Raw genomic sequence first — 19,793 nt, 5'->3', positions numbered from 1 at the left:
CTATCTTCAATCGCTATTCCACACGGACGACCACCCCGTATCTACGCTCTCCCTGGGAGCCGCATTTGGACATCTGCCTGAGACCAGAACTATAGCATATTTACAGCCCAGTTCTCTTTCCATGTAAATCAGCACTTTATGCCAGTTTCTCCATTGAGGTCAACAGCGTATTGCCTTTCTGATAGCCTCAGTATGCCGTTTTTAACAAATTTCTCTCCACCATCCTTAAAAGCCAACAAAAGAAAGTGAAGGATTTTTTAAAATATTATTTTCTTATTTTATCTTTCTTCTGTGTTTTGGTAGTTGTGGCCGTGGTCTAGGCTCTGTCTCTATTTTATCTATTCGGTATATTATTGTACTGCATTGTGAAACCTAACCTGACATACACATGCTAACTTAGAAGGAAAATAAGCTTGGAATTTGAACAATGGGGAAAAGACAAGTACCCTACATTCTTGTCTTTAGAGAATAGAAATGCTTCACGCATTTGCATGTCATCCTTGATCAGGGGTCATGTCTTCTTCTCTGCACTGATCCAATTACAGTATTTGTGCTGCTGAGGCAAGCGCTGGCCTGATGTCTGTATCTAGAACCATCAACTGCTCTCTGTCCCAGAGGACTGATTTGATAGGTTTTGTGGGGAAGAAAGAGTTTAAAAATCACTGGCATTTCATGAAATCCCGAGAGCTCCACTTCAGGTCCTGTTAACTACTGTGTATCTATTCAGCAACTCCCAAATTTCTCCAGCCCCACAATATCCCGGCAAGGATGACAACTTGCCAGCCACTCAGATCTGTTGGAATCCAGAGTGAAAGCTTGCTGAGACAGAACTCCAGGGAGGAAAGGACGAACCAGCCTTACACTACCAAGCGATAAATGCGTATGTGAATCAAAATACTACAGAAATTACCTATCTATATTTTAAACATTGCCGCTACCAGAGCCTGATAACCTCAGCAGGCAATCAAGGGGTCTCTCTGAGGCTGGCACGGGGGGCGGCTGGGGGGCAGGGTTCAGAGCGTGCAGGTGCGGCAGCTGCTCCACTCAGCTCAGGTTTTTAGCTCTCAGTACATATTTTCTGGTGCTGCCTCTTTCCTCTGTCACGAGCAGGGAGTACTCTACGGACACCAGGAGAGGACAAGAAGGACAGATCATGGTGACGAACAGCACAGGGCTTGGGTTTTAGAAGCAGCGCTAGTTTCAAATCACAGCTCTGCCCCTCGATCAGTGGTGGGACTTGGAGCTAGTTACTTACCCTCTACATACTTCAGTTTACTCATCTTTAGGACAGAAATACAACATTGTTGTTGTTGTCATAGGAAATGAGGTAAGGAAGCAGGGAACAGGTGGACTAACCCATAATAAAAGGCTTATTAAACAAACAATTATTATTATGAATTAAAAGGTATTAATTGATGTGGATCAAGGCTGCCCCAGGTAGAGAAGCCCAAGGTGACCTGGCCTACATGCCGATCTATATGACCCGATGAATTTTATGGTGTGGATTAGGGCTGCCCCAGGGAGAGAAGCCCAGGGCATCCTGGCCTACATGCCAATCTATATGACCAGATTCACATCTAAAGTTATATGACCATACAATAACCAGACCCCATCTGCACTGAAAGCATTTAATGACTTTCTACATCATCTTTTCTTTGTCTAGTAAAAATAAGTCACGTACCCATGCCTTATAAATTTAGCCCTAACCCTCAACACATTGCAGCAGCTCTTCACTGCCCATGGGTCCTGTCCCCATGCTATTCCATACCATTCTCTGAATAAAAGAGCACTACTGCCAGACCTTGAGAGTCCAAGAAATCTTTCTTTCGACTCCTTGACTCACCGACCCCACATCATTCATGACGTGGGACTTTTAAACATTCTAAAGAATACAAATGAAACCTTAAAAAATTGTTATATCTCAACAAGTGAAATTTCTTTGCTTGTATCTGAAGTCAGAGTCTGCCATTAAATTCAGGTGTTTACAATTTCGCCTCATATTCTTTCTGAAATAAGGTGGAACATAAACACATTAACAGAGAATTTGTCATAAATTGTGCTAACCTCGTGCCAAATAAGAATTCAAATGTGAAAATAAGAAAATGGTAACTATGTATAAGTCGTAAGTAGGGCATCTTTGAGTATTTTCCAGTTAGAGAAAACCACTTACATGTTCTTAACTGGTTTGTGGCTAATTCTTTTACCACACGTATTGAGACCGCAAGTCAAAATGGAAACGTATTCTCAAAGCGACATTAACCATAGTCACTAGGTAACTTAATTCTGCTTTTAAGGTCTACCTTCATATTAGCACCTAGACCACAAAGCAGCTAATTTAGATGAAGAATCCCGTAATAATGCCTGACTATACTTTAGAACTATTTTCACATAAAACTGTACATTACAAAGTTTTTGAATTATTTCTATTTCTTTTGTATGTGTGCTAATAATGCCTAAATTATTTGTTGAAGGAAATCAGCATGATGTATATTTCTCTGAAGTTTCCTGTGCACCCAGCCCTAGTTGTAGTTAATAGATCCTCAGTAAACACTGTTAATCTGTGGTGAAAACATGAATGGTGTCTTCCGTTGCTTTAATCACTCATTCACAAAGTTATTTATGTAATGCCCACTGTGTTCCAAGCACTACTTTAGTCCCTGGTGCTACACCATTGACCAAAACAGTTTGTAAAATCCCAATCTTCCTGGAGCACAGATTCTGGTGGAAAGAAGTAAATATATAATACATCCTGTGGTGATAAATGTTCAGAAGAAAAATAAAGCAAAAAAAGGAGCTAGGAAGTGCTAGGAGTAGGGATTGGGGTTTTTTTAGGGAGATGGGGAAGGCCCATCTGAGAAGGTGACACTAGAACAATAGAGGATCAAGTCTTGTGGTCCTCTGGAGGAAGGGCATTCTGGGTGATATGCAAAGGCCCCAAGGTAGGACTTTAGTTGGACTGTTGAAAGATCAGCAAGGAGGTCAAGGAAGCTTCAGTTGAGTGAGGGAGATGGAAAGGTGTTAGAAATGAGATCAGAGAGGTTTGGAGGAGGGAGAGATAAGCAGGCACTGTAAGGTCACATAGGGCCACTGAAAGTCTCTGGCTTTGATCTCTGCATGAAACAGGAGGTTTTGAGCGGAGGAGTGACATGACACGACCTGAGGTGTGTGTGAAAAGGTTTACTCTGGCTACTTATGAATAACGGTCTGTAGAAGGGCAAAGGTGGAAGCTAGGGCAACAGTTAGGAAGTCTTTGCATTAACCAAGATGAGAGATGAGGGGCTTAGACCAGGGTCTCATTGTAGGTAGTAAGAAGAGGTCAAATTTTTAAAGATAGATCCAGTAAGTTTTGCTGATCAATTGTTGAGGGGCATGATAGAGAGGAATCCAGGAGGGCTCCAATGATTTTGACCTGAACAATGTGAAGGATGGGGTTGCCGTTTACTGAAAGGGGAATGCAAGTCTGGGGAGAAGAAACTGGGTGTTTGGCTTTGAAAATGTTACCTTTGAGATATTTCTGGACGTCTAAGAGGAAATGTTGAGTAGGATGTTAGATACCTGGTGGCTGCAGCTCAGGGAGATGTCTGGACTGGAGATGGTTAAATTAGGGAGTTTTACACCGTACATTTGGATGAGATCTTTTAGGTAACGAGTGTGGATAGAGCTAACAAGAGATCCTGGGATAGAGCTCAGAGGCTATTACTTTCCTGGAAATGAAGAGGAATCAGCCAAAGAGACTGGGGAAAAGCATCTAGGAAGGACATAGGAACACCAAAAGGGAGTGGTGTCCTGGAAGCCAAAAGAAGGAAGAAAAAGCTAAATTAGATGCTTCTGGTAGTAAATACTCCTGCTAAGGAAGATCAGGACTGAGAATAAACCCATGGATTTGGCAATGGGGAAGTCATTAGTGACACTGATAAGACCTCTTTCAGTGAAGGGCAAAGACTTGACTAAAGTAGATTAAAAAGACATAAGAGAGGAAGGAGAGGCAGAAAGCACAGACAACTCTTTTGAGGAGTTTTGCTGTAAAGAGGAGCAGAGAAATAGGGTGACAGAGGAGAGAGACCAAGGGAGAGTTGTATTTTTCAAGAGGGCAGATGCTACAGCGTGTTTGGAAGCTGACGGGAACAATCTAGTAACAATAGAAAAAGTGATGCTGCAGAAGATGAAGAGGAAAATTGTTGGAGCAACGTCCTCCAGGAAGCAGGTGGGGTAAGAGCGAGTACACAGTGGAGAGTTGGCCTGAGGACAATGATGGTCCATCCACAGTAGTCGAAGGGAAGATCAAGTGTGTGGGTACAGATGTCAGTAGATTGTGGCCTTTCTCACTGCTCCTGTTTTCTCAGTGAAAGAGGAAGCAGGTCACCAGAAGAGAATAAGGAGGGAGAAAATATGTTGGAGGCCAGAAATGAGAGAAGAAATAATGAATTATCTGGCTCAGTTGGGAGTGACTTGGCCAGTAAAATGTAGGCGGACCACTGGGTGGCTCTCTGGGCCCAGGTGAGCTCCATGGTCATGCGTATAAGGTAATATCAGTCAGTAAAGCTCGTGTTTGTCCCCAGCCGTAATTAGCTCTCTGAGGAGAGGTACAGAATCAGTGAGGAAATGAATTGAAAAATATGAACTGCTTATTGAGCCCTAATAGAATTCCTGAAACATCAGAGTCTTAATATTTGGAATAATATCTAAGAACTCTTTCTGGTTAACAGGAATACGCATATGGAGAAGAAGATGTGGCAAAAACAAGCAGGGCTGATGAACTGGCAGAGCAGGCAATTGATTTTAGGGGGTCTGAAATGGCAGCTCATCTAAAAATAATTGCCCTATTGTTCTTTCACGGTGCCTGAAAATTCCACCATTGGTGTTATTCTAAAAAGCTTATGAGCTTGTCATGTACAGAGATGGTGCCTGTCTAAAAAAAAAGAACCTCTAGAGTTTAACACAGTGCCAAGAAGACATGAGATGTTAATAAATATTTGCTAAGTTGACTTGAATGGAATAGAATGAAGGGCCATCAGGCATTCATTTTCATTTAAAAAGTATTTATTGAGTAGAAGGCACTGCACCAGACATTACAAGAGCTTTCAAGATAAAGAAAGAACGTATTTACATGAAGCTATTGAAGGCAATAGGACAACAGTAGGTAGATGCTTATTAGCAGAGGTTTATTTTTTCTATCACCACACAGTGATACATAGCAAATACAGAGGGGTACAGGAGGTGTGTGAATGGCCATACAGCTCTGCTAATGGCGTCATCCCAAAGCTACTGGGGAGAGAGAAAATTCTTGAAGCAATAGACACAATTCCTCTACTTTACAACTTCAAGCCAACACCCAAGGAGGCCCAATGGCCCAGAAGCTGCCATGGAGGGAATGGCACCTTTCTACCACCAGTGGAACAAGTGGGTGGCCTGAGCAAAACACCTCTTATATTTGTGATTTTACAGGAAAATGGAACCACAGAAGTTGGAAGTGAAACCTTGCAGATGCTGAGCTCTACCTATCTGCCCGAGTGGAAAATACCCTAAAAACCCAGGATCTAAAAGAGCCTTTTTAAACCTGATGCTTACTACCTCAACCACAAAATTCATTATAAGTCAACTTTTTCCTGGAGGGAGAGTTTTTTGACAGTTCGAAAAATTGACTTTCTCATCTCTAATTTTTTTCAACTCATGGGCGCAGTTTTAATTAATTGTGAGAGGAACGGATGTTCATTTCTGTTTCCAATTTGTGCCTACAGGAGGTCATTCTTAGAATTTGCTAGAGGAAAACATTCATTTTTGTGCTAATCCTTCACATCCTTATGTCCTCTTTAAAATATGATAAAATTTCATTAATCTGGACTCTATCCATTCAAAATGTGGGTAGATTTGTTTAAGTTTGGCTATAATTTACTGTTGGATTTCAGGAAAGATTGTGAAAAAAACCTGATTTTTAAAATATGTACAACTTTGTGTAATTATTATTTAAAGAAGCTATAATGGGAGAATGCAGAAAATGTCTATTTCTACTTATCACTTAGAATAATCACTCAATGAATATTGATTGAGCTCTTACACTGTGTCAGGCCCCATTCTAGCCTCAAGAGATATAGCTGTGAACGAAACAAGCAAAAATTCTGGCCCATGTTGAGTCTACACTCTACTTTGAATGAATGAGTGAATTTACTATTGACATATACACAACAGCTAGAAAATTAGTCTTACTTAGAGCACATTTAACATCTCTTTCTAGAAAGTCATCTGTCCAAAATTAGTCACTTGAAAATAATGTAAACAACATGATTGTTTATAATATCCTGTAAACGATCAGTTATTTGTGGCTTTACATTAATCTTCTTTCCCAAATCAGTTGAGTTTTGATGTCAGAATGAACCAAACAAGCCTAGGGAGTCAGCCTTGGGTGTCACCATAATATTCTAATGTCACCTTTTTGGTTGTTGTTTCTAAGCATTTCCTATTTGCGCGCCATTTCCTATAATTTGCTTTCTTATAAGTTTTATAACAACTCAGTATGGTATTAATTATCCTCATTTCACAGGAGACTGAGGCTCAGCAAAGCTAAATAACTTTTCTAAGATCACACAGCTAGCAACTATGGCAGATACTGTTAGAAGATGGTACTAAAATCCATCTACAAGCCCTTCTCCCGGGTTCCCATCCACATAGAGTAGACGTGTGACTCAGTTCTGGCCAATAAGATGCACATAGAAGTCCATGGGAGGATGTCCTTTACCCTTCACCGCTTTTCCTGCCTGGAACTTGGATGAGAAGCGTAGAGGGGCAGCATCTGAGAATTAAAGCCAACACACTAGAGAGTGCAGTGGGGAAAGGTGGAAAGAGCCTGGACCGTGCAGTATCCTGGAATTATCCTGCCAGCTCTGACTACCTACCATGTTGGCTTGATGTAAGTAAAGCCTCATCTGATGGAGTCACTGCACTCGAGTTTTCTGATATTTGCATCATAAAAGACAGCTACCTGACTGAATAATTCTCAGAACTGGAAATCAGTGTAAAACGCTAAAGCCTCTGCTCTTTCCAGTGGATATCTCTGACAGTGTAATCTTTAGTAAATCCATTCTTAATGCTTTTAGAGTGAATTTTGAGTACTGAAAACAATCTCAGTACTCATAATTAATACAAATATTGCCTGCTTTGTAAAATAGATACGTCCCTCAAGGGCCATGTCTAAATAATGTAAATATATATAATTGAATGCATTAATGGATTTTAAAAGAAATCTATAATTACTAATTTTATAAAATATTTGGAAAATATTTTTATGATACTAAACAATATTTTTACGATACTAAATAATACTTGGTTGGCAAGTTTCTGTCTAACAAATACATTTTCTCAAGTTGTGGTATGTCTGTTCCAAATTTACAATGCAATTTTGTCAGGAACCAGAGAAAGCAGGTTAGTGGGGCTTGAAAGAATTAACCAACACCCACTAGGATGGCAACAACCAACATGATAATAAGAAGTGTTGGCAAGGGTGTGGAGAAATTGGAACACTTATACACTCCTGGTAGGAATATAAAATGGTGAGGCTGCTTTAGAAAACACTATGGCAGCTCCTCAAAAGGTTAAACAGCAAGTCTGTTCCTAAATATCTGACCAAGAGAAATGAAGATATATGTCTGCACAAAAACTTGTACATGAATGTTAATAGAAACATTATTCATAATAGCCAAAAAGTGTAAACAACCCAAATGTCCATCAACTTATGAATGAATAAAATGTGATATATCTGTACTACGGAACATTATTCAGCCATAAAAAAGGAATGCAGTACTGAGACATACTATACCGTAGCTAACCTTGAAAATATTATGCAAAAGAAGCCAGTCACAAAGGACCAGGTATTGCATAACTCCTTTTATATGAAGTGTTCAGAGTGGGCAGACCCACAGCGGATGCAGGGCTGGGAGAGTTGAGGGGAAATAGAGAACGACTGTTAACAGATATGGGTTTCGTTTTGGCATAATGAAAGTGTTCTAAAATTTATTGTGGTGGCGGTCACACAACTCTGTGAATGTACTAAAATCATTGCATGGTATGTTTTAAATAAGGTGAATTGTATGGTATGTAAATTCTACTCAATAAAGCTACTGTATTTTTTTTTTTTAAAAGAATTAGCCAACAACCAAGATCAGTGGGTCCACGAGACAGTAAAAGGTTCTAGGAGACAGGCACCAGGCTTTCTCTGTCAATTAGGCACTACCTAGTTTTTCTGCGAGCTTGAACTGTGGGGTTTGCTCCCTTACTGCCCTCATTTTCACATTCCTCAAGTTCACTTAGCAATGAGACTGTAGTTTCTTGTCCTCACGGCCTCTTTTCCTCTCTAGGGGACAGAAGCGAGGGGTAGAGGTTACGTCTCGGACCCACGTTAGAATCCTGTCTCCCTTACTCCTTAGCCAAGTGACCGTGGAGAGGTAATAGGGGCTCCTCAAGCCACCTATAAAATAGGAACAACAAAAATAGTCACCTCGTGTGGTTGAGCTGAGGACTGAAGATGTAATGGACACGAGGTATGGAGCGCAGCGCCCAGCATGTTGTATATCATCTGTCAACACGACCTTTCCCTGATCTCAGCATTTCCATCTCTCAGTGATGCCTGACGGCGCCTCAGTCTACCCTCTCCTTAGAATGAAAGATGTGAGCTTCTTGCCCACGCCAGGCAGCCAGTAACTCTAGACACAGCAATGTATTCATAGTATCTGTCTGGTTTTTACACAGAATTTCTTGAATGAAGAGGTGTTACTTTTTACGGTTCACTTAATCACAATTATTCTGAGTATCTAACAGGCAGAGAGAGAGAGAGTGAGATTGCAAGGTTATCCTCTTCCATAACGATGACACCTGGACGGCATCTCTTAGCTACGCCCTGTGATCTGGTTCCCCACCGCTTCAGCAGAAAAGAGCTAAATTAGGAAGAAGGCAGCCTGTCTAGCCCGGGCACAAATCCCATGTCTTTCCCTCTGTAGCAGCTTGGCCCTACGCCAACCTACCATCGCTAAGCCTCGATCACTGTGTCTGCAAAAATCGGAAAACAATTGTATGTACCTCACACAGTTGTATAGGAAATAAAATGATGTAGCACATAGAAATCTTTGGGTCCAGTGCTTGCCAGACGGTAGGGTCCCATAAATGCTTTTTTAAAAATAAGGAGTTTATGAAATTTTTGAGAATTACTAACAGAAAAAGTGTACTTCAGATACACTATTGAAGGCATTCTGTTTAAAAAAAGATAAAATAACAAAACAAGGCACATGGATAAGGTCACCAACTTATCCCAGTTTGCCCACAACTTTGTTTTTTTGAATTTAATGGTTTTATTTCCGTTTTTAACACTGTCGGAGGAGTCGAAAGCAGACTGATGCACATGGATATAGTTTAAACATAATGAAGAAGGATTTGAACTATGGACATTGAGGAGGGAAAAGGGATTTTTCATATGAACCTTTTCCTATTTTGCAGTTTCTAAATAGAAGATCTAAACATGCTTTTTTCCCCCAATTTAATTTACTATGAAGTAACACAATTTTTATAATCAACCATTTCTCTTTAAGTGCAAAACTTAGATTTTGGCTGCGTGATTGTCTTGGCTCTTGAAGTCTGGCTATGGTTAGAACACAAAAGAGCATTTCCACAAAGCCCTTCTTGACTCCAAGTAGAAAATTATTACTTTCATTTAATTATTACCTTCAGTTTTAAAACTGAAAATCCTGTGTCCCGGGAACTCTCTTAGTCTCAGGCAAACCAGGAGAGATGGTCAGCCCGTACAGACACCGAATTTAAGATTTGGAGGTCATTATTAATAAGTCATAGCTTCCATGAATTTAGTGCTAACTGTGGGCTGTGGTCCTTTAGAGGCCAAATTCTGCTTAAATAATTAGAACAATCCTGTGCACTAAGTTCTATTTTTAGACTCATTTTAAAGATAAAGAAATGGCAATTTGGAGAGATTAAGTTGCCTAAACCTTAGAAGGATATAGAGCTGGGATTTAAGCAAAGGTTCTTTAAAACTGCGCTGTGTTGTGTCACCCTTAGGCCCTGCCACCCGTCACCTACTGATGAATAAAAAGGGCAGAAGGATTAGAGAACCCACTGCCCCACAGAGTGAAAATATCAACAGCCTGAGAAGGGCTTTGGAAGTTTTCCAATCACAATTAGGGAGTTGGGGCTGGTCAGGGTACATTTCCTGTTTGGGGCTGGCTTCTTGGATCCTGCTGGAGGCAGGACACTGGCCGGGCTGCAGGGGAAGTGCTCGTGATAAGCTGTGGAGGAGGGAACCTACCTCTTCACATGCACCACATACTTTGTGTCTATGCAGGTGGGCTTCCCGGTATTCCAGGTACAAGTCATGTTGCCTGAATATTCATAAATCACACAGGTTACCTTGTCAGGGACATCTGGTGGATCTGCAACAAAATGGATCACTTAGGAGCCACCATAGAAACAAAAGGTCTTTATAAAGTAGAGAGCTGATAAACTTTCCGTTTCATTTGGGTCAACCTGCTCTCCGCACCTCCCCGGTGCCATCCTTACCGGCTCACTTTGCAACCCACTTTGCCATCACACATACCCTTCTCCTTTGCACTTTTTACTACATTCTCCACTCCTTTGGGGATGTTAACATGATCAAGTTCATCTCTTTCAAAAAACCAATTCCTCCCCAAATTCTCTCCCATCAGCTACCACTGTATCTTCCTCCTTTCCTTCACAGCTAAACTTTTTAAAAGAGCCCATTATACTGGTGTTTTTCTTTATCTCCCATTTACTCTTTTTTTCCTCTGTTTCAATTATTTTATTGAGATCATAATGGCTTATAACACTGTGTAATTTCAGGTATACATTATTATTTATCAGTTTCTATATAGACATCATTGTGCTCACCATCAGTAGTCTAATTTTTATCCGTCACCATACTTATGTGCTCCTTTATCCCTTTCACCCACCCCGCAACCCCCTTCCCCTCTGGTAACCACTAATCTGTTCTTTTTATCCACGTGTTTGTTTATCTTCCACTTATGAATGAAATCTTGTGGTGTTTGTCTTTCTCTGTCTGGCTTATTTCACTTAACTTCATACCCTCAAGGTCCATCCATGTTGTTGCAAATGGGATGATTTTGTCTTTTTTTATGGCTGAGTAGTATTCCATTGTATATATACACCACATCTTCTTTATCCATTCATCTCTCCCGTTTACTCTTGAATCCCAAACAATCACAATTCAGCCCACAATTCCACCAAACACTGTCACTAAGGTCATTACTGACTTTCTCATCGACAGATCCCAGGGTCTCTTTGCTATCGTCGTTGAGCTTGATCAGTGCAGCATTTGGTATTTTGGTCACTTGGTTCTTAAAACCTCTGTCTTTTTGACTCCCGTGAAAGAGTTCTCCAAAGTGCTCTTCTACTCCTCCAGCAGACTGTCCTCTCCTCTGGCGCCTATTCCACCACTCACTTTAAAAGTTCAGTGCTCGTACATACAATGGAGTATTATTCAGCCTTACAGAGGAAGGGAATTCTGACACATGCTACGACACGGACGAACCTTGAAGACATCAGGATAAGTAAAATAAGCCAGACACAGAAGGACAAATACTGTATGATTCCACTTATATGGGGTATCTAGAATAGTCAAACTCACAAAGACAGAAAGTATGTCGAATGGTTGTTGCCAGGGGCTGGGGAGAGGGAGGAATGGGGAGTGATCGTTTAATGAATACGGAGTTTTAGTTTTGCAGATGAAAAGAGTTCTAGAGATGGATGTTGGTGGTGATGGCACAACAATGTGAATGTTCTTAACGCCACAGTACTGTACACTTAAGAATGGTTAAAATGGTACATTTTATGTTGTGCATATTTTACCACAATAAAAAAAAGATTAAAAAAATTTTGGTATTCACGGAATTCTATTTCAAGGTTCTCTCTTTCTCCCTTCCCTCACCCCTCCTCAGCTTTCTCTGAGTGGCCATATTACGGACAGCATTGTTAGTTTTTCTCTGCTAGCATCTTTCTTTTTTGAGAACTGACATCTATCTCCCCTTACACCCAACCTCATCCCCACCCACTCTACCTCCGCCCAAGAGCTGTCAATCACTGGGCTCCACGCAGAAGTGTGCCTTGACCTAGGCTGATTTATCGAGTATTTCCCTTGGAAGTGAACATATGACTCAAGAAGAGCCAATCACAATTCTCCCAGGGACTTTTTCTGGAGCCAATGTAAAAGAGGCACTTTCTTCTCGCTTGAAATTGCTGTCTCTCAGTAATGTGTGGCTGTGAGTTGCTGGCTGGCCATCTTGCTGTCATAGTGAAACAGTCTATTTAAGAGTGAAGCCAACAGAGGGGGAAACAACACCCAAGAGGTGGGAAAAGACGAGAGGGTTCTGATGACATCATAGGAGCCCTTGGGGCCTCTGGAGCCATGAAACCCCCATAACGACAGAACAGCCCCAGGAATTTTCATTTACATCATCCAATAATAAATTACCAAGACCAAAAATGAAGGATGGAAATACTGAGTGTTGATCATATGCTAGCTTTTCAGTTGTGGTTCTCTCAGAGTGCCTTACATACACAATTCTGTCTGAGAAACTAGACTACTCAGAGAATGACCAGACAAATGGGAGAACGGGGGCTCATAGTGAGTAAAAACACGGATATTTATGCACCAGAAGCCACACCCACAGATTTACCCTAAAGAGAAATATATTCCTGCACTTCACCTGCAAATCACTGACCAAGAATATTACTTGTAAAACAAATATTCTATACGAAAAAATTTATCCTCATTGCAAATTGAAACAATAATAGACGTCATTTAGACTTATCAAATTGGCATGGATTTTGAAAAATGGTAATCTGCAGTGTTGGAAAGGACTCAGGGAAATCTTCTAACACACTGCTGGTGGGAGTGCTAATTGGGGCAACCTTTATGCAGAACACTTTACATATCACAATCTGATCTCTAAAAACTGGAGTAATATCTTGCAACCCAGCAATTTTACATCTAGGAATATATCCTTCATGAAATATTCATAGATATCCAAAAATATTTGACTAAAGTTTGTGCCTGAAAGTATTGCTCATAATAATGAAGAAATTGGAAATGACCTTAATACATAAAAATGAGGTTAAATAAACTATAATACACTCCTAAAATACATTCAAAAATAAAGTGATAGAGGACAACTTAAGCATCTGGTCTTTGGAAAGCACTAGAAATATGTTTAATTAAGTAATGACCACATGATAAAGTGAAAAAAGTAGGTTGCAAAATAATATAATATAGTGGTCTCATTTGAGAGAGAGAAAGATAGACAGACAGACAGACAGAGGGGTAGAGGGAGACAGAGAGCGAGACAAACTTGAAAGACATATTTCAAATTATTAAAGAGGGATTCTGTTAGTGGTGAGATTACAGGATTATAGAGATGGTCGCTATTTCTTTTTTGCTAGTCTAAATTTTTAAAAACTTCTACAATGAATGTAATTTGATTTTACAATTAAAAAACTTTTCAAACAGTAAGAACACACTAAAGCATTTTAAAACATTTGGATGAGTTGTGGCATTGAGTTACAATGGGGAGAAATGGAGCTCCAAGTTGGGTAAAGAAATCCTTTAAGTTTTATTTGAGCTTTAATGGAGGTAGGTGTGGAAACATAAATTTAAGTCATTTTAGATATTTACTGTGTTGTGGTCCCTCATTGATTACAGTGATTTGTGCTGAAGTAATTTTTTCCTCTGGTTTCAGATGGAGAGTAACATTGATTTAGCTTCATAAAAGACAACTGTCTATCTTTTGGGCTATGTTATCCCACAGCATTCTATAGGAAGTGAATGCTCAGGGTTATAAATGTCTGATGTTTAATTAACTGTGCAAAACATCAAATGGATTCTATACACATATGCAAATAAAGACAATATTTGTTAATGTGAAGCGATGTAAAGATGGGAGTGTGACCACGGTTGTGAAACTAAGACCAAATTGTTAGATCTCATTGCCTGGGTACTCTATGTCCAAGGATAAAATCCTGTGATACAGCCAGTTACTAGGGGAGACCCTGAAATACACAAGGATGAGGCTGAAGTTTGTGCTCTTTCCTACCAGTTCAACCCCTCCTTTATTATTGGGGCTCTCATTAATCACAGGCAGGTGCCCTGTCAATTCAAAGAGTAGCCAAGGATCGTTTTCTACTGAGAGCTTCTTGAGTCAGAGGCTGTTAGTCTTTCATTCAATTTCTAGCATTTAACACATTTTTGGTGCATAGTAACCTGCCAGTAAAGTGTATCCCATGAATTGATTGCCTTGATGAATAAAATGGTAATAAGAAGAAGAACTGGAATGAAGAGAGGCCCAATGCTTCTGGCGAAAATCGCTCTTCAGTTCCTCGCCCAAGGAGAGCACAGGCCAGCCTAATTATGCCAGTATTGATGCTTAACAGCCGCATTAAAGGCGAACATTCAGAGACTTTTATTGGATAACAAGTTTGCTTTCATCACAATAAGTAGAAATCAAAGATGGCTAAAATTTAAGTAAAAGATTTAAATTTTTAAATAAATGATTAAGTGGAAACATGACTATTCCATGTATGGTTTATTTTAATTTGGTATTTTTAAATGAAGAAAGACATCTTATAGTGTTTTATCCTATGATTGGTGTGAGTCTGATAGAACAAACTTTCCATAATATGTGCATTTAATCACAGGTAAGAATTTAAGAAGTGTTTAAGATTGTGGCTAAAAATGGAAATTGTGATGTTTGTATTTCACAAATAACACGTTAACGTAGCCAAACTTTTCAATATATTTTGATATCTTTTCAGAGAAAGCAATGACTCATTCATCTTCTGCCTTTTCTGATTTCTCTCCAGTCTAAAAAAATACACATAATCATTTTGTCCACAACAGTGAGGATAAGCTGACATAGTGAAGCTCACAGGACAACTATCCTGTGACTCAGTGAAAGCAGTGTGATTTCTAGAGGACCACAAAAACCCTCAAAAACCTTTTTCTGACCTACTTAAACAGGAAGTTTTGTTTGCTAAGAATGTAGAGCCCAAGAACACAGCGTTCTTGAATCCAGGGGTTTGAGTCAATTCTTACCTGGCAGTTACAAATTCACCCTCATAACCAGAGGTCTACGTAAGAAGTTACAGCTCATGAGTAAATAAATGGAAAGAGTGATGCTCTTTCTAAGCTGCCATGAGCCCGAAATATAAGTGCTTCTGTGATACTGCGCCGGAGGGGGAGCAAAGGCATTCCCTGACCCCAAGCATTGCCTGGTGGCTGTGTTTGGGGGCCGAGGCCCTCAGCTGACACTGGGAGAGCCCTCGGGAGCACTCGGTCACCAACTGCAACACAGGCAAGGAGGCCACACTTCTTCTGTCTCCTTTCTCTCTCTGGCTTCAAGTAAAAACCAGCCTTTTCCCATAGCCGTGGAGGTGGCTTGCGTGCCCTCTGAAGAAATTGTATGTTCTCTCAACACCCCCACCTCCACCCCAAAGGATAAGTGGTAAAGTATTTAAGCATTAAGGGTCCTTCATGTTTCCTGAGGATGCGGACAAGCTAAGGTCTTCATACATCAGATAAGATGTCTGCCTGTGGTTTCAATTCCCACAATTTAGCACAAGTTTAGCACATTACCGTTAGGTTAAGGCATAAGTGTGCCAACCTTATTCTGTGACTGTAAAACTTATTTCTTTCCTTCCCCAATTCACCTTCGCTCTTCTGTCTTTTGAAAATCACACAAGATCAGATGCCCAGAGTTCAGTCGCACAATGGCTGAACTTAGTGATGTATCCTTTGCAATAGTAGAACCAAGAATTGAGTATATAATTACACAAGTCAGCCCATATTACTATAATAACTTAAACATCTCCAGAATACTTTAAACATAAATTGAATTTAGCAAATATTTTTAATATTAACTTGATTAAATTTTTTCTTAACGACTATAATAGCAAACAAAGTCATTCACAGTTGGGGCAGTAGGATTAGGACCAGGGAATTGTATCCGAATCTTCCCATGCTTTATGAAAAGGAGGGATTTTTCAAGGTTTAGGCGCATTAGTGTTATACTTTAAAGTCTACAATATGCTTTCAAATAAATTATTAAAATTTGGTGCTTACCACAGCCGGGATAATTGGCCTCATTTTACAGACATGGAATTGAGGCTCAGATTGGTTAAGCAACTTTCCCAAGGTCACACAGCTGGTAAAGACTATAGCAGGAAGACAAAGCTAGTTAGTTTTGCAACTGTTTTTTCTCCCTAAATCTTAGCCTTAAATTTCTCAATGGAATCTGCTTCAAGGTTAATGATATTAGTTTGGAAAGCAAATAAAGAAAAAACATAAGTGAAAAGCAGATTAAAAGAGCCACATTTTTAACCTGAGGATGCTGCCCCTCACATGTGCTGTGTTTGGCCAGCCTAGTGTTGAAAAATTGTTTTTGAGTGCATTGGTGACATTTAAAAATTTGTAGAGCTCACATTAAAAACTCACATTTCTGTTTTCTTTTGCAGAGTCAAAAGATCTAGGAACACCGGGCCCTCATAAATGCTGCAGCTGGACAGCAGCCGCCCCTGTGGACGCCTCCACGCTTTCCCGTCTGCACACCGCCCGCCAGCCTCCTTAACGCGTGCCTTTCACCACCCCGGCCCCTGAAGACGTCTGAGTTTGCAATTCCTGTCTTAAACTACTGTAAGGAGTGAACTATTTCAATTTGCCTCTATTTTTAGACAAGATTGGTAATTACCAGTTAATCATTAGATTAGCTTTCATTTGCATTTTGAATGCGACACTTACATCCGGAAGAAATGTCTTCCCCGCATATCAATGTCTCTTGAAAATACCCCGGACACTCCGCGGTGCAGTGCACAGAGGCGTGTGGTTCCAGAAAGCTGTTATACTGCAGCCGAGCTGTTGTTTTATTCATTCTTGTGATTTGAAATCTTTCTTTGATGCCGTTTTTATAAAAGTAAATTTTCCTTGGTTGGCAATTCTTAATTGCTGCTTGGCAGTATATGGAGACATTCATACCCATCTTAAAAATTTTGGCTGGTTCTACCCAGATGCGTCCAGAACAGTTTATATTTGTAATTCCTGGAAACAAATAGATAAAATAATAAATTACATGTAAAACATTAAAATAGGAGATTCAGAGGAATATACCATTGCATTTAAAATGTATCTTTTTCTATTAATTAAGTGATTTCCATTGGAGAAGAGTTTAGGACTGTGTGTGTCTTTCAATGGATCAGTTTATTATAGTATGTTTTGGCCATGCTTCTGTTCACAGCATGACACACAGCTAGAGTCGGTCTTAAAGCTTCTCTAATTGTCTAAAGAGCAAACAGAATTCCCTCTCCCATTTTAGAGAACTGAGGCTTTATGAGGCTACACCGTTTTTCAAAGGCAAGATCAGAAATAACAGTTGGCACTGCAGACTCCAGGGCCAGTTTAAAAAATTATATGGTGAATGTATTAGTTTTATCACAAAGAACCATTTATATAAAGTGATTTTCATAAACCCCAATGACAATGCAATGCAATCTTAATTAAATTCAATTCACATCAAGGAAAACATACTAAAGTTTCTGTCAAATTTATTATAGACCTTTTCTGGAAACGCTTGTATTAAAATATCTTAAAAGGTTATCAAAATAGTGATAATTAAAGGTCAGTAGTTGATTTTAAATGACCCTTATCTTTGGAATACAAAGCTTAAAGAATTAACTTGTTGTATAATATAAATGTACCTCAATATTTCCATTTACGTAATGAACATTTACATATAAACTATAAATATTTAAATGTTGAAGTAGTGACAAAAGTAATTCCATCATTATCAACGGGGAATTGAAGCCAAAGGCATGAAAATAAAGTTTTAAGAAAGCATCTGACTGCTTTCGATGAGTTCAACATTCAAGATTAGACAAACTACATCTCCAGCACCTTAAAAAAACCTGTGAATACTCTCATGGAACCAATGTGAGTAGTGTTTGAGAATACATAGAAAATGTCAAAAATGTCAGAAGACCAGATTTGGACAAATGTTGTCCTGGTTTTCAAAAATCAAAGAAAGAAGAACCCCAGAAACTCTGTACCCCTGAGTTTCCCAACATTTGGGAATGTATTAGTAAGTCAGTGATTTTTCAGTGTATAGGGAAAATCAGTGATCCGTAGGAGTCAACATGGATTACACAAGAATAAGTCATACAAAAATAAGTTAATTTCTCTTTTTAATGCGTTATGAAATTAGTCAGAGGAAAGTTAAATATGTTATTTTTCATTTTAGCTAAGCTATTGAAAAGGAGTAACATAACATTGTAGTAGAAAACTTGGGAAAATGTAGTCTGGATGATATTAGAAATACTCATAGCAGATTGAGCAAAAATACATAGCATACTATCTAACGGACATCAGAGAGTCCTCTAACACCACGTCCCGGGCTCATCTTATTTCCCTCTGCTGTATATTGGTCACTTGACCCTATAGACAGAAGTCCTCCTTATCATTTGCCTATATCAAGAAACTTGGAAAAAGTAGTTAGTGTCTTATTTCCCCTTAATCTTCTTGGATAGCTGTTGGCCTGACTCTGGCAGGTCCAACACCCTGCTTGAGGGACTCCAGTCTGAGGATGGGGCTACCTCTCCATCTGTAATATAATTGCACCCCACTGTCTAGAAAACGGTTTTGCTTTTGTCACTATTCTGAGTAACCTGCATGATCTGCAAAGCTTCCTTTAAGGTCTAGACCCCTGCCTTGGTTTTGCTTGTCTCCTAGTAATGGAATCTCTGCCGCCCGCCCAGGACGCTCTTGGCCCCAATAGGAACACCCAAATGCCGATGGGTGCCCCTCCTGAACTTCTGATGACCCCCTTCCTGGATTTCTCAAAGTCATAGTGCCAGATGGTTGTGTAAATTATCAGTTATCAACAAATGGTTTGTGGAATTGAGTTAAATTCAAACGTCTGATGGATTATCATCTAACAGTCACCAAAGCTCAAAGAGAGAACATTCCAGCTCAAAGTAGTAAGGTCCTTCGTGGAAATGTTCATCTGTGAGTTAGAGGCCGTCTGTTAGGGATGTTTGAGAAGGGAATCCTGCATTAGGAGGGAGGTTGGACTTTTAAATTTCATTACAGATAATTTTTCCCAATCTAATAATTTTTGATTCTTCAGAAATCCAAGCATGATGCCTTGAAAATAAAAAGTACTTAATATTTTACTTGCTGAATAAAAGACAGGATAGATACTCAAAATACTATACCTGCATGACACCAACTGAAGAAAATGTAAAGGGCTATTATCACGTCCCACTGGAGTGTGACCTGGTTCATGCCGGAAAGCAGGACAAGGCTCCTGGTTCCCCGCTGGAAAAAAAAAATGAAAACTGTTTAAACTGTAATATTTTAATAAATTAGTAAAAAGCATTATATTTGTTCCTAACAGCTATTATTGTCTTTGATGAGAACCTTTGATTCGGAAGAAAAGAAGAAAGGAAGGAAGGAAAGAAAGGGAGAAAAGAAGTCAGTGGTAAGTGAGGAGGCATTCCACGGAGCTTTAGACCCCTGGAAAGTCACGGTGAATGGCCTTAGTAGGACATTTTGATCCCCGATAAAATGCAATTCCTCCTAAGCCAGTCTCTCTCCTCAGAAGTCTCCTCTTTCTCCTCTAACTCCTGATGATGAATTCTTCTCCTGACCAGATTTACGCGCCTATCAGGCTCCAGAAATACAGTCTTTGATGAGTAAAACTTGGGAAAAGCCCAAAATTTCAGAA

At 39.7% G+C, this 19,793-nt stretch overlaps 1 protein-coding gene and 1 non-coding gene across 2 annotated transcripts in view; both read right to left on the bottom strand.

Moving 5' to 3' along the window:
• IL23R (interleukin 23 receptor) overlaps nt 1–19,488 on the bottom strand; it is a 52,550-nt gene extending 33,062 nt beyond the window's left edge. Inside the window, exons 1-3 of the mRNA XM_046645861.1 lie at nt 19,282–19,488; nt 16,817–17,113; nt 10,301–10,424 (exon numbers count right to left, since the gene is read on the bottom strand). Of these exons, the coding sequence (XP_046501817.1) occupies nt 10,301–10,424; nt 16,817–17,113; nt 19,282–19,351 (491 nt within the window). The 5' untranslated portion in view covers nt 19,352–19,488. The remainder of the gene's footprint in view (nt 1–10,300; nt 10,425–16,816; nt 17,114–19,281) is intronic.
• Nucleotides 464–569, bottom strand: LOC124230134 (U6 spliceosomal RNA). The gene has a single exon (XR_006886075.1). It is a non-coding gene; the product is annotated as a U6 spliceosomal RNA (small nuclear RNA).
• Nucleotides 19,489–19,793: the final 305 nt, after the last annotated feature.

Source organism: Equus quagga, chromosome 18 (genome assembly GCF_021613505.1).
Source record: "Equus quagga isolate Etosha38 chromosome 18, UCLA_HA_Equagga_1.0, whole genome shotgun sequence".
In the NCBI taxonomy this organism is placed as follows: domain Eukaryota; kingdom Metazoa; phylum Chordata; class Mammalia; order Perissodactyla; family Equidae; genus Equus; species Equus quagga.
This window is presented reverse-complemented; position numbering and strand designations above follow the sequence as displayed.